Source organism: Mobula birostris, chromosome 25 (genome assembly GCF_030028105.1).
Source record: "Mobula birostris isolate sMobBir1 chromosome 25, sMobBir1.hap1, whole genome shotgun sequence".
Lineage (NCBI taxonomy): Eukaryota > Metazoa > Chordata > Chondrichthyes > Myliobatiformes > Myliobatidae > Mobula > Mobula birostris.
The window spans coordinates 16,310,363-16,326,403 of NC_092394.1; the positions used below are offsets into that span (position 1 = coordinate 16,310,363).

General features: G+C 44.4%; 1 protein-coding gene across 2 annotated transcripts in view; it reads right to left on the minus strand.

Annotated features, from left to right (window-relative positions):
* LOC140187907 (tapasin-like) overlaps nucleotides 1-13,937 on the minus strand; it is a 32,897-nt gene extending 18,960 nt beyond the window's left edge. For both annotated transcript variants that reach the window (XM_072243758.1, XM_072243757.1), the window contains exons 1-4: nucleotides 13,647-13,937; nucleotides 5,426-5,605; nucleotides 4,277-4,567; nucleotides 1,535-1,873 (exon numbers count right to left, since the gene is read on the minus strand). In XM_072243758.1, the coding sequence (XP_072099859.1) occupies nucleotides 1,535-1,873; nucleotides 4,277-4,567; nucleotides 5,426-5,605; nucleotides 13,647-13,680 (844 nt within the window). In that variant the 5' untranslated portion in view covers nucleotides 13,681-13,937. The remainder of the gene's footprint in view (nucleotides 1-1,534; nucleotides 1,874-4,276; nucleotides 4,568-5,425; nucleotides 5,606-13,646) is intronic.
* Nucleotides 13,938-16,041: the final 2,104 nt, after the last annotated feature.

A 16,041-nucleotide genomic window follows, 5' to 3' on the forward strand; every position in this document is an offset into this window, starting at 1 on the left:
AGGCAAGTACATGTCTGATAGAGCTATTTAGAAAAGCATATAATTCAGACAACGGTAGTAGAAGAATTTCAAGTGTGTATAAGGGTTTGTCAAATCTTAAAACAAATTCGACTTCATATTAAAAAATGGGAGAAGGAGGGAGGGATAATAATATCTGAGGAAGATTGGACAATAATATGGAGGTATCAATGGAAGTGTACCAGTTCACAGAAATGGAGGGAGTTCGGGTGGAAAAACTTGATATTTTATTACACCCTCTCAGAAATCCCATTATGATAGTAACCCCCGTTTGCTGGAGAAATTGTGGAAATCAAAATGCAAACCATTATCATATTTTCTGGGAATGCCCCGTTATCAAAGACTATTGGAGTGGGATACATAATGCCCTACAAGACATCTTTAAATGTAAAATACCCTTAGAGAGTAAGACCATATATTTTGGGTACATACCTCAAGAATGGTTGAAAAGAGATAAATATTTAATGAATGTACTGCTGGTGGCTGGTAAAAAGACCCTTACTGTACCAGGAAATGGTTATCACAGGAGAGCCCAACTTTAAATGTATGGATGGAAATTACAGTGGACATTTACAAAATGGAGGAGATAACAGCATCTGTTAATCATAAGTTGGAACAATTTTATTCATACTGGAAAAAATGGTTTAACTACATAACACTTCATAGGCCTGATTTTGTTCTCACAAGTCAATTAATAAGTTGTAAAAAAAATCACTCCCTCTGTACATAGTTTTCTTCTTTCGATTGTTCTTTCTTTCCTCTCCTTTCTATAAGTATTACCTCAGATAAATATTATGTGGAGATTTGTGACATATACATATGTACAGTATCTGAAATACATCTTATGGAAATGTTTGTCTGATGATGATACTCAATAAAAAATAAATAACAAAAAAAAAGATTGGCGACCACTAATGTATTCCTTCTCCTCTCCCCCACCCACCTTCTTATTCTGGCTTCTTCCCTCTTCCTTCCTCGCCCTGATGAAGAGCTTCGGCCTGAAACATCGAATATTTACTCCTTTCCATATATGCTGCCCACCCTGCAGAGTTCCTCCAGCATTTTGTGTGAGGGCTCTCAAATGTGTCTCTACATTGATAGCTTCCCGTTCCCATTCTCTCTCTCTCTCTGTGTCTCCTTTCTTAAACATTCGTTCTAATCCATAGGAACATTTCCAGAACCTCTGAAGCCATGTAAGATGATAAGCTCTTTCATAACCCTGGGAAGTATGATCATCAGGTCCTTGGAATTCATTAGGCTTTAAGCTTCAACTAAAATGGCTGAAAATGATTTGCCAATTGCTAGTATTAACCTTAACCACTGCATTGATACACTTCAAGCTAAGAGAAACAAAGTCCTTTTCCAGCTTTAAACCAACCCTTATTCTACTGGTTGTATAGTACAATAATTAAACTGGACTCCTTCTCTACCAGTACAGCCCTACAGGCTCTGGATTTTCTGCTAATTTGCTAAAAATTTTCATCCAGGTTCTATACGAATAAAATAGGCAGCTTACCAATAATCTGCACGCTGATGGTGTGTGTACCAAAGAGAGGAGGGACATAAACCAAACAGGTGTAGGATCCTTCTTTGCTGATATTAATATTTCTTAAGCGGAGGGACGCATTCCCATTCTTGATCTGGTCCAAGGATACTTCAACTCCCTTCTCAATGTCTTCAATCTGCTGAGACCGTCCATTGTAGGAGAACAATTTCTTCTTTACCCCCCTGTATTGGTATCTCCAGTCAATGTTAGCAGCAGCATTGTGATCAACCTTGAAGCCACAGTCCAGAACCAGGTCTTGATTCAGTTTGGTTTTAATCAGTGGTGTACTTGTGTGAATGATATAGTTCACTAACAGATAAAAACAGAAATAACCAAATTATTAGATGGTCTCACTAGACCATTCAGATTTCACTTACCTCAAAAGATAAAGGTACGGAATATTGTGAGCAGTTTTGGGCCCCTTATCTAAGGAAGAATGCACTGGCATTGGGGAAGATCCAGAGGAGATTCACAAGAATGAGGGTTTGATGGCTCTGGGCCTGTACTCACAGCTTAGAAGAACGAAGGGGTTCTTAGTGAAAGATTGAAAGGCCTAAATAGAGTGGATGTGGAGTGTGGGGGGGGGGGGGGTCGAGGACCAGAGGGCACAGCCTCAGAATACAAGGATGTCCCTTTAGAACAGAGATGAGGAGGAATTTCTTTAGCCAGAGGGTGGTGAATCCATGAAATTCATTGCCACAGATGGCTGTGGAGGCCAAGTCATTGGGTGTATTTAAGGCCGAGGTTGGTGGGTTCTTGATTAATAAGGGTATCAAAGGTTATGGGGAGAAGGCAGAAGAATGGGATTGAGAGGGATAATAAATCAGCCCTGATGGAATAGTGGAGCAAACTCAATGGCCCAAATGGTGTAATTTTGCTCCCATATCTTATAGATCTATGGTCTAAAAGCTTACCATTTTAATATAACTATTTACATGCCTTCTGGCCTTCTGATCTTATGTGTTCCTGTGGAAACACAGCTGTGCAAAGCCCTACAAGGGATAAATTATTAAATAGATACAAAAAGGAGCTAAAATATTTCTAATGGGAAAATAGATCAAAGGAAATAGGAAGCTTCGATGATGACATCTGATCACCAAACACATTGAATCACAGAGCAAGAACAAAGAGGTGAATCTCCTACCCCTCCTCCTTCTCTTTCTCCCATGGTCAACTCTCCTCTCCTATCAGATTCCTTCCTCTCCAGCCCTTGACCTTCCTGGCCCACCTGGCTTCACCTATCATCTTCTACCTATCCTCCTTCTCCTCGCACCAGCTTTTCCTTCTGGCATTTACCCCCTTCCTTCTCAGTCCTGAAGAAGGGACTTGGCCCGAAATGACAACTGCTTATTCAATTCCATTGATGCTGCCTGACCTGCTGAGTTCCTCCAGCATTTTGTGTGTGTTGACTTAAGCTTGCATCGAACAGTTCTTTATCTTGGTTCAGCCAGAATGTGTTTATTTTCTGGCCATCAGCATTGTCAGGCAATACAGTGTTGTTTTAAAAAAAACTCTGTACATCAGTACATCAGCTTTTGGCTCCAATCATAAATTGTAACTAAATTGGTAAAGGCAATAATAATAACTGCACCTTAAATATTGACCCATGTTTCACTGCTCTCTCCACACCACCCCCCAAGCAGGTTCAATAATGCTTTCAGAAATGAATGTAATTGGTCAGTAGGCACAAACAAGGCTCACATTTTGATATTCACATTCTTCAAAACAAAGTCATGACTGAAATTATAAAACTAAATGGCAGAGTTTTACAGTATGAAAAGAACAAATTTTTTTTTTAAGCAGTCTTAAGGGATCCTCTTTAGAATTGACCAAAAATAAAGAATGCATGCCCTAGAACAGCGATCCACGGCCTTCCCTTGTGCCAAGATGAGGCCAACCTCAGGGTGGAGGAGCAACACCTTATATTCCATCTGGGCAGCCTCCAACCTGATGGCATGAATATTGATTTCTCCTTCTGGTAAAAAATATTTTCCCTCCCCTCCCCTTCCCTACTCCTCTTCCTCTATTCTCCACACTGGTCTCTTACCTCTTCTCGTCAGCCTATCACTTCCCCCTGGGCCCCCTCCTCCTTCCCTTTTTCCACTCTCCTCTCCTATCAGCCCTTTACCTTTCCCACCCACCTGGCTTCACCTATCACCTTCCAGCTAGCCACCTTCTGCTCCCCTACCTTCTTACTCTGGCATCTGACCCCTTCCTTTTCAGTCCAGAAGAAGGGGCTCAGCCTGAAACATCACTGTTTAAATAGATGCTACCTGATTTGCTGAGTTCCTCCAGCATTTTGTGTGTGTGTGTGTGTGTGTGTTGCTATCTTTTCTTGTACAGGTTTCAACAAATTATATTGTACTTCTTCAGTCCGTATAAACTTTAAGATTAAGATTGCCCTTTATTTGTCACATGTACATCAAAACATCGGAGCATACAGTGAAATGCATCATTTGGGTCAATGACCAATGCAGGCTGAGGACGTGCTGGCAGTAGCCCCCAAATTCTGCTATCAGCACGGCAAGACCACAATTTACTAACCCTAACCCATATGTCTTTGGACTGTGGGAGGAAACCAGAGCACCTGGAGGAAACCCAAGCGGTCACGGGGAGAACATACAAACTCCTTACGGACAGCGGCAGGAAATGAACCTGGGTCGCTGGCACCATAAAACGTTATGCTGTTATGCCACCGTGCTGCCCCGTTACCTTGGACTGACACAGTGTCTGTGTTTCCAATGGGTGGGTCTTCTTCATCAGTTGGACTTTCACGCTCCTTATTGTCCTCGTGATTAGGCGCTTTTAGCTTCCTCATGAATCCAGTTACGGTGAACTTCCCATGTCTGTGCTTTACAGTCACCGTGAGCCACTTGTCTTCACCTTGTTCCTCGTCCTTCTGCGGCCAGGGAGCATGGAATCCATAGGTGGAGTGTCGGCTAATCTCACATTCCAAATCATCAGGTTTTGTGCCCACGTACTGGAATATGTCTAAGGAAGAATCTGTAAGTGAAAGGATTACATTTACGTTAAAAGGGAAGGCAGTACATGACTATGAGAAGTTCAAAGTAAATTTATTATCAAGGTACATATACGTCACCATATACAACCCTGAGATTCGGTTTCTGGCGGATATACTAAACATAACAGAATCAATAAAAGGCCGCATCCAACAGGACAGACAAATCTGGCAATGTTCTTGTAAATCTAACTTGCATTTGCTAATGAGGCCCTTGTTATAACAGGGTAACTAAAATTGTACACAACATTCCAAGTGTGGCCTCCTAATCTAGTTAGAGTGCCAGTTTTACACCAAATCCCTTTATTGCTTTCCAGCCACATCAAATTGCATTGGATGGTAATGTCTGCTTTAATCCCAGTTTCGTCCATCTTCCAAAGTGCGGGTTAGTTAAAATGAAATGTGCCTGTTCATGCTTTGTCTCCTCTCCTTATAAATCAGAGGATCTACTGACTTACCATGAACAGTAGCTTCGGAAAAAGGATCTAGCGCTTTCCCAGCGTATGTGACGCATGAGCTCTTCTTGGGCTTCCAGCCGGGTACAAATGTTGATTTTAACCAGCATTTTGATGACAAACTCCCCAATGAAGATGGCAGAGTCTGTCATCGAAACGTCGGTTAAAATCGACACCTAGACCCGGCTGGAAGCTGAGAAGAGTTTATGCACAGCTCTGGAGATCCGCTAGTGAAATAAAATTAACAAGCCTGTCTTACATAATAAGCAAGTATTGATGTTTTAGGTGACAGAGTAACAACTTCCCAAATTATTAGAACCACTATGTTACAAAGGATGTGTGCCACAGATAATTAATTGCAGAGAATGCTTGATGTTTCCACGTTACCTTTAACTTTAAAACGAATTGCTTCCTCATTTGTATCGAAATCGCCATACAGCAGCAATGCCTTCCTCAAGATGATCGTCTGCCCTATCGGAAGAGACCCATCATCTTCCTTCACTTCTCGAAAACTGCAATCCAGCTTTCTGTTTGGAAGCACGTGTCCATTCTCGGCCAGTGCAATTCCTGAGGAAAGAAAAGCAAAGTAGGAAACGAAAGGGAAATCTTTAAACAAAGGTTGAACAATGTACTATACTGCCACTTCACTGAAGAAATAGAAATATCTTTGTACTGATAGTGAGTACTTCAGCCTCGACATCTATATTTTTTCTCTCATGTCTGGAATGTCTGTAATAATTTTGGCCATAAACAAACTTGCATTAATCAGGAAGCTCTCAGTTCAAACCCTACTCTGGAGACCTAGTCAGTGGTTGACAAATATACCCAGTACTGTGGCATCCCCTCAGTACTGTACTGCTATGTAGACCTTTATGATCAAAGGATTCAATTAAGACACTGGCCAGCAGGTCAGGCTTGAGGTGCTTGGTGACCTTTTGTTCTTCTCTTGTAGACCCGTTATGAATTGTTTCTATATTGGTCCAATTTTATTTATGAAGTGTGCTACATAATGGGACAAAAATGTATAACTCTTTCATCTGAAGCACTGACTTCTATTAGCAGTGTTATCTTTCCTTTGCACCCCACCCATTAATTTCACTTATAGTGTAGTGGTTAGCACAACACTTTACAGTACAGGCGATCCAGGTTTAATTTCCGTTGCTGCCTATAAGGAGTTCGTACGTTCTCCCTGTGACCGCATGTGTTTCCTCCGGGTGCTCCGGTTTCCTCCCACAGTCCAAAGACACACCAGTTGGTAGGTTCACTGGTCAATGTAAACTGTCCCGTGAAACAGGCCAGGGTTAAATCAGGGGATTGCTGGACGGCGTGGCTCGAAGGGCCAGTTTCATGTTGCATCCCAATAAATAAATTATACAAAGATGACTGGTCTACGGTGATGTTCATATCATTTGAGAAAGTACATCTCTTGTCCCTATAACGTTAGAAGCACAACTATATTTGACAATCTTCTCCACTTCACTGTCTCTTGCAAAATCATGAAAGCATTCACTTAAATTTGAAATTGCCAAAATATCTACATTATGCACCACATAGACCTACTTTGTTTCACAAGCAAGATGGAGCCATGTGGATGCATATCTTGGGCTTTTTCATGAAAAAAACCCTGCCGCGTACACTAAGATAAATGACCAGTTAGCCTGACTTCAGTGGTTGAGAAGAATCTGAAGTCCATTATAAAGGATGAGGTTTCGGGGTACTTGAAGGCACGTGATAAGAGAGGCCAAAGTCAGCATGGCTTCTTTAAGAGGAAATCTTGCCTGACAAATCTGTTGGAATTCTTTGAGGAAATAACAAGCAGGATAGACAAAGGAGAGTCAGTGGATGTTGTTTATTCGGATTTTCAGATAGTATTTGACGAGGTACCACACACGAGGCTGCTTAACAAGATAAGAGCCCATGGCATAACAGGAAAGATACCAGCATGGATAGAAACACACATCAAAGTTGCTGGTGAACGCAGCAGGCCAGGCAGCATCTCTAGGAAGAAGTACAGTCGATGTTTCAGGCCAAGACCCTTCGTCAGAACTAACGTTAGGATGTTAGCCCTGACAAAGGGTCTCGGTCTGAAACATAAACTGTACCTCTTCCTAGAGATGCTGCCTGGCCTGCTGCGTTCATCAGCAACTTTGATGTATGTTGCTTGAATTTCCAGCACCTGCAGAATTCCTCGTGTTTGAGCATGGATAGAAAATTGGCTGACTGGCAGGAGGCGAAGAGGGGAATAAAGGGGACCTTGTCAGGTTGGCTGCCAGTGACTAGTGATGTTCCACAGGGATTGGTGTTGGAACCACTTCTTTTCATGTTATATATCAATGATTTGAATGATGGCTCTGTGGCCAAGTTTGTGGACAATACGAAGGTAAAAAGGTAGGTAGTGCTGAGGAAGCAGGGAGTCTGCAGAAGGACTTGAACAGGTTGGGAGAATGGGGAAAGAAGTGACAGATGGATACATAGTGGAGGGAACTGTGCAGCAATGCACTTTGATAGAAGGAATAAAGGTGTAGACTATTTTCTAAACAAGAAGAAAATTCAAAAAACAGAGCCGCAAAGCAACTTAGGAATCCTCAAGCAGGATTTCCTAAAGGCTAATTTGTAAATTACGTCGGTGGTAAGGAAACAAATGCAATATTAGCATTCATTTCGAGAAGGGTAGAATATAAAAGCGAGAATATCATGCTGAAGCTTTATAAGGCATTGGTCATATCGCACAGAGTATTCTGAGCAATTTTGGGCCCCTTATCTAAGAAAAGATGTGCTGTAATTGGGGAGCGTCCAAACGAGGCTTCAGAGAATGATTCCAGGAATGACAGGGTTAATGGATTGGGAGCGTTTGATGGCTCAGGGCCCGCACTCGCTGGAGTTTGGAAGAATGAGGGGGATCTTACTGAAACCTATTGAAGTTGAAAGGTCTGGGTAGATTGGATGTGGAGAGCATGTTTCCTCCGGTGGGGTACTCTAGGACAACAGGGTACAGATTCAAAACAGAGGGATGTCCATTTAGAACAGAGATGAGGAGGAATTTCTTTAGCTGTGGGGTGGTGAATCTGTGGAATTCATTGCCACAGATGGCTGTGGAAGCCAAGTTATTGAGTATATTTAAAGCAGAGGTTGATTAGTCAGGGTGTCAAAGGTTACAGAGAAAAGGCAGGAAAATGGCGTTGAGAGTGATAATAAGTCAGCCACGATGGACCAGATGGCCTAGGTCTGCTCTCACGTCTTATGGTCTGTAATCTGGAGGTAGGACAGTTGGCCCAAACACTCCATGCCAACACCATTTCTCCACTCAAGCCTTGTCCCATCGTTCCACATCCAATTCTATCATCATATCCCTCAAATCCCTTCTTTCTTATTTAGTTGTCCAGCTTCCTCTTAAATGTATCTGTGACATTCACTACAAGCACTCCTTATGGGAGCAAGTTCCAGTCCCTGGATAAGGATTATTTCTTCTGAGTTCCCTGATGGACTGTTTGGCAACCATCTTACATTGACGGTTCTGCTCTTCTCCACTAATGGAAATATTCTCCCTGACCATCCTATAAAAAAGCTTCACTGAAACTTACAGGACTTGACAGGTTGGAAGCAGGCAGGATGACAGTCCTGGCTGAGGAGTTGAGAAGCACGAGTCAGAATAAGGGGTCAGTTGTGTAGGACTAAAACGAGGAGGAATTGCTCAGAAGGTTGCAGCTCTTTGGTATTCCCCGCCCTGGAGGGGTGCAAAGATTTGATCTTTTGAGCTTATCCAAGGAGGCTGATAGACCTCTGAATATTTGGGGAATCAATTAAGACAGAAACAGGACAAGAAACTAGCAAGAGAGGTAGAATAACAACAGTGATCTTAATGAATGATGGAGCAGACTCAAATTCCTGCTCCTTACGTTCATGATTTAAAGACGTCCAGCAGGTCACCCCTCAGATTTCTCCAGTGAAAAACCTTAATGGATCCTAAGAGTTAAAGGTTGGCCTGGACGTCCAGGAAAACCCTCTGTCGCTCTCTGAACAGGACCATGGGACACCTGGGATTTCAATGGCTTTACTTCCTACCAAAAACACAGTATCAATGACAGTGCAAAAGACAAAACTCGAGTACAACATTTACCATCAAACCCGCAGGCTAAGAGGGTGCTGTTGCTGGGTGGCAGACTGACCTTTACCCTATGGAAGCCAGGTAGCATCGCTCAGACCCTCTTACCTACTTCTTGAAGGGGACCCCACTCTGGACCATCAGAAGACTATCTCCAACACCATCACTGATCTCATCAACTCTGGCACCATCCACTGCCTCCAAACTCAATGTTCCCTTACCCTGCACTGCTTGCTTCTACCTCCTACTCAAGATCCACAAACCTGACTGATGGGGTAGGCCCATTGTCTCTGCCTGCTCCTGCCCCACTGAAATCGTGTCCATTCTATCCTCCTTGGTTCAGTCCCGTCCCAATTCTATCCATGACGCTCTCCTGCTCTTGATCTCATTATCTTTCACTTCTCTGGCCCTGACCGCCTCTTTTTCACCATGGATGTCCAGTCCCTATATACTTCTATCCTCCATCAAGGATTTAATGCTCTCTGCTTTATTTCCTCATTAAAAGAAACAACCAGTCCCCTCCACCACCACCCTCTTCCGTCTGGCAGAACTGGAACAATTTCTCTTTCCACCTTCTCCAGACTCGAAGGGTGGTCATGGACACCCACGTGAGCCCCAGCTAAACCTGCCTTTCTGATGGCTACATGGAACAGTCGATGTCAGGCTCCACAACACTTCCTCCCTTACATTGCTTACTGCATTGGTGCTGCTTCTTGCACCCATGCTGAGCTCATCAATTTCATCAACTCCTTCCACCCTGCCTAAAGTTTACTTGGTCCATTTCTGACACCTCCCCCTCCTTTCTTGATCTCTGTCTCCATCTCTGGGGGACAAACTATCGACCAACATCTTTCATAAAAATTACCGATTCTCACAGCTATACCTCTTCCCACATTGTCTCCTGTTAAAATGGTACTCCGTTTCTCTCAGTTCCTCCTTCTCCGCCGCATCTGTTCCCAGAATGAGACTTTCCTTTCTAGGATGACAGAACGGGGTTTTCCTTCCTCCACCATTGATGCTGCCCTCACCCGCATCTCCTCCATTTCCTGGACATCCACACTCACCCCATGTTCTTGTCGTCTTAACAGCAATAGAGTTACTTTTGTCCTTATTTACCACCCCATGAGCCTCTCCATCCAACACATCACTCTCCATAACTTCTGCATCTCCATAGAAACATAGAAAATAGGTGCAGGAGTAGGCCATTCGGCCCTTCGAGCCTACACCGTCATTCAGTATGATCATGGCTGATCACCCAACTCAGAACCCTGTACCTGACTTCTCTCCATACCCCCTGATCCCTTTAGCCACAAGGGCCATATCTAACTCCCTCTTAAACATAGCCAATGAACTGGCCTCAACTGTTTCCTGTGGCAGAGAATTCCACAGATTCACCACTCTCTGTGTGAAGAAGTTCTTCCTCATCTCGGTCCTAAAAGGCTTCCCCTTTATCCTCAAACTGTGACCCCTTGTTCTGGACTTCCCCAACATCGGGAACAATCTTCCTGCATCTAGCCTGTCCAATCCCTTTAGAATTTTATACGTTTCAATAAGATCCCCCCAATCTTCTAAATTCCAGAGAGTATAAGCCTAGTCAATCCAGCCTTTCATCATATGAAAGTCCTGCCATCCCAGGAATCAAATTGGTGAACCTTCTTTGTACTCCCTCTATGGCAAGAATGTCTTTCCTCAGATTAGGGGACCAAAACTGCACACAATACTCCAGGTGTGGTCTCACCAAGGCCCTGTACAACTGCAGTCGTACCTCCCTGCTCCTGTACTCGAATCCTCTTGCTATGAATGCCAGCATACCATTCGCCTTTTTCACCGCCTGCTGTACCTGCATGCCCACTTTCAATGACTGGTGTACAAAGACACCCAGGTCTCATTGCACCTCCCCTATTCCTAATCGGCCACCATTCAGATAATAATCTGTTTTCCTGTTTTTGCCACCAAAGTGGATAACTTCACATTTATCCACATTAAATTGCATCTGCCATGAATTTGCCCACTCACCTAGCCTATCCAAGTCACCCTGCATCCTCTTAGCATCCTCCTCACAGCTAACACTGCCGCCCAGCTTCGTGTCATCTGCAAACTTGGAGATGTTGCATTTAATTCCCTCATCTAAGTCATTAATATATATTGTAAACAACTGGGGTCCCAGTACTGAGCCTTGCAGTACTCCACTACTCACTGCCTGCCATTCTGAAAAGGTCCCATTTATTCTCACTCTTTGCTTCCTGTCTGCCAACCAATTCTCTATCCACATCAAGACCATACCCCCAATACCGTGTGCTTTAAGTTTGCACACTAATCTCCTGTGTGGGACCTTGTCAAAAGCCTTTTGAAAATCTAAATATACCACATCCACTGGTTCTCCCCTATCCACTCTACTAGTTACGTCCTCAAAAAATTCTGTGAGATTCATCGGACATGATTTTCCTTTCGCAAATCCATGCTGACTTTGTCCGATGATCGTACTACCAAACACATCTTTATCTCAACCCCCCCCCCCCACTCTCCACTCCCTTCATGGTTCCCTCGTCCATTCGTCCCTCCCCACTAACCTCCCTCTAAGTAGTCACTCCTGCAGGTGGCCAAAGTACTCCACCTGTCCATTCACCTCCATTCAGAGCCCTAAACATTTGCTGAATGGTGAGGCAACACTTCACCTGCTAATCTGCTGAGGTCGCCTATTTTATCTGATGCCCCCAATGCAGCCTCCCCTACACTGGAGAGGCCTGCTGTAAACTGGGGGACCGCTTTGCCGAGCACCTCGGCTCCATCCGCCAAAAGCGGAACTTCTCAGTGGACAAACATTTTATTCCCAATTCCCATTCCTGTTCGGACATGTTGCTCCGAGGCCTCCTCTTGTGCAAAAGATGAGTCCATCCTCAGGATGGAGGAGCACCATCTGTCCAGGTAGCCTCCAACCTGATGGCATGAACATTGGTCTCTCCCTCCGATATAAAAAAAATCCCTCCCCCTTTCTCCTCTTCTACTCCCCACTCTGGCCTCCTACCTCCTCTCACCTGCCTATCACCTCCTCCTGGTGCTTTTCCTCCTTCTCCTCCTCCTATGGTCCACTCCCCTCTCCTATCAGATTCCTTCCTCTCCAGCCCTTTATCTTTACTACCCACCTTGCTTCACCTGTCACCTTCCAACTATCATCATCATCCTCCTCCTCCTCCTCCTCCTCCTCCTCCTCCTCTCCCCCCCCCCACCAAGCTTTTTATTCTGGCATCTTCCCCCTTCTTTTCCAGTCCTGAAGAAGGGTCACAGCCCGAAACATTGACTGTCCATTCATTTCCATGAATGCTGCCTATCCTGCTGAGTTCCTCCAGCATTTTCTGTGTATTGCTCTGATTATAAAAATCAAACAGCATAAAAAAACAGGCCCCTCAGGCCAGCCCATCCAAGCTGATCAAGACATCTACCTGACCTAGCAACATTTACCTGCATTTCTCCCATATCCCCCTTAAACCTTCTCCATCCATGTACCTGTCCAAATGTTTTTTAAACATTGTAATTCCACCTGCCTCTAGTTTTTTTTTCTGGCAGCTTTTTACCATACATCTACCACCCTCTGTGTGATAGAATTGTCTTTCAGTCACCTTTTAAACCTTCTGCCTCTCACATTAAATCTATGTCCTATAGTTTTAGACTTCCCCCACCCTGAGAAACAGATTGTGACCATCAGGCTTATCTACCCCCCTCAGGATTTTACTCTGTAACAGGAGTTCCCAACCTTTTTTATGCCATGGACCCCTATCATTAACAGACAGATCCGTGGACTCCAGGTTGGGAACCCCTGCCCTTCAGCCTTCTATGCGTCAGAAAAAAGATGTCCCACTCTACCCAGCCTTTCCTTGTAACTCAAGCCCTCCGGTCCCAGTTACGTCCACATGAATCTAATCTGCACCTTTTCCAGTTGAATAACATTGTCCGTACAGCTGAGCTACCAGAACTGAACATGGCAGAAAATGTGATCTCTCCAATTGATAGCCCGAAAAGCATGTCCGACGCATTCTTCCCCATCTTCTCTACCTGTACAGCCTATTTCAGGGAACTATACACATGCACCCATACCCGTTGACCTCTTCCAGAACATTCTCCATGACTTTTCGTCCTGGTTGATCGTATCAAACTCAAAACTACTGTGTGCTAAACTACATGCCAAGGAAATCAAAAAACACGTCCAACAGTCATTAACAAATCTGGTCTTTTTTCCTCAAAAAAAAATTGCAAAGAAAAGCATGGATGATATCTAATCTGTCCGCTGGGGCCCCGAGGAACCAGTTCCTGCCTGGTTTATGGAGTACGCCCCTTGGGAGACTGTCGCTTGCGGCCTGAGTTTGCAATTATACCGCCCGAACTCGCCTTTTTGTTTCTAGCGCTCGCGTTTGACCTGAGGGGCGCCGGAGATCGAACGCGGACGCTCAGGTAAAATAAATGCCTCGTCCGGTGAGTTCCGCTTAGCCTAAAAACGAGTGGTGGGCTTACCAGCAACCAGAACGTAAAGGCTCAGGTAAGACATCACGAACTCCTATCGTGTAAACTGCTGTTCATTTTCACTTTCGTTTCCCGGATTCAACGCGGAAGGCTTTCCGATTATAATAATAATCTTATTTACAGAACACTTTTCATACAGACGTTGTAGTTCAAGGTGCTTTATGCAAGTACGGAAAGTCAAAAAGATGCTAATTAGAAGTAATGTAAAATAAATAGGGTTTGAATTGGCGTTTTAAAGTGTCGGGTGAGTCTGTATTCCTTATAGTTTTAGGTAATGGACTGCACAGTTTAGGAAGGTGACAAATCAACAAAGCTGACTTACCAATTAACTTTTAAGGAAGAATGTTTAAATTTAGGAGACCGGCGGTAGGGGACCTGAAAGCTCGAGTAGGATTATAAAACGAAAGTGATTCTGTGATGTACTCTGGTCCCTGAGCATTGAGAGCTCTTTTCAGAGGATGTGTGACGGCTGCTGGGTGGGGAGCTTGCTGATACCGACAATGACAATGCAAGGGGCGGTGGAGGGAAGATGGGTTGGTCAGGGAGATGGAGAGAGGGGAGCCCGGATGGGAAAGTCAAGAGCAGTTGTGGCCAACATTTGTCGTAGGGACTGTGAGACGATGGGCTCCAGGAAGGCAAAAGAACATAGGAGGACATGCAAGATGGCGAGGTGGAATCCAGGGGGCCGAGAGATGGGGCAAAGACGGGGTTGGGGAAATGGGTTGCAGGAAATGGAAGGGGAGGTTTGATGGAGAAGTAGGTTAGAAGGCAAGATATGATCAATACACCACAGAACAATCGAAGGCAATTTAGCCCATGGGATATTTAGGCTTTGAAGCTCCAACACAGGAAGGTGGTCAAAATTACAGCACACAAGGCTGGGGCTTTTCCTCCTTGGAACGACGTTGGATGAGAGGTGACCTGATAAAGGTACAGATGATGATGAGAGCCATTGATCTCATTTTTTTTTCCCAGTAGTGAAATGGCTAACACGAGGGGGCATAGTTTTAAGGTGCTTGGAATGTCAGAGGTAAACTTTTCACACAGAGAGTGGTGGGTGCGTGGAATTCACTGCCAGCAAAGGTGGTAGAGGCGGATACAATAGGGTCTTTTAAGAGACTCTTAGATAGGTACATGGAACTTAGAAAAATAGAGGGCTATGCGGTAGAGAATTCCTAGGCAGCTTCTGGAGTAAGTTATGTGGTTGGCACAACATTGTGGGTTGAAGGGCCTGTAATGTGCTGTAGATTTTCTATGTTCTAATATACTCCTGGTGTCATGGATTCTTGATTACCTGACTGGCAGACCACAGTACGTGTGCTTGCAACACTGTGTGTCCGACCGAGTGATCAGCAGCACTGGGGCTGCACAGGGGACTGTCTTGTCTTCCTTTCTCTTCACCATTTACACCTCGGACTTCAATTACTGCACAGAGTCTTGTCATCTTCAGAAGTTTTCTGATGACTCTGCCATAGTTGGATGCTTCAGCAAGGGAGATGAGGCTGAGTACAGGGCTACGGTAGGAAACTTTGTCACATGGTGTGAGCAGAATTATCTGCAGCTTAATATGAAAAAGACTAAGGAGCTGGTGGTAGACCTGAGGAGAGCTAAGGTACCGGTGACCCGTTTCCATCCAGGGGGTCAGTGTGGACATGGTGGAGGATTACAAATACCTGGGGATATGAATTGACAATAAACTGGACTGGTCGAAGAACACTGAGGCTGTCTACAAGAAGGGTCAGAGCCGTCTGTATTTCCTGAGGAGACAGGTCCTTTAACATCTGCCGGACGATGCTGAGGATGTTCTACGAGTCTGTGGTGGCCAGTGCTATCATGTTTGCTGTTGTGTGCTGGGGCAGCAGGCTGAGGGTAGCAGACACCAACAGAATCAACAAACTCATTCGTAAGGCTAGTGATGTTGTGGGGATGGAACTGGACTCTCTAACAGTGGTGTCTGAAAAGAGGATGCTGTCCAAGTTGCATGCCATCTTGGACAATGTCTCCCATCCACTACATAATGTACTGGTTGGGCACAGAACTACATTCAGCCAGAGACTCATTCCTCCGAGATGCAACACAGAGCGTCATAGGAAGTCATTCCTGCCTGTGGCCATCAAACTTTACAACTCCTCCCTTGGAGGGTCAGACACCCTGAGCCAATAGGCTGGTCCTGAACTTATCTCCTGGCATAATTTACATATTACTATTTAACTATTTATGGTTTTATTACTATTTATTTATGGTGCAACTGTAACAAAAACCAATTTCCCCCGGGATCAATAAAGTATGACTATGACTATATTCACATAGATTAAAGACCAAGGAGAAAGCCAAGAATAGGAATATTGTCAGGTTAGCAGGCTGTGGTGGTCTGACTGTGGGGAAC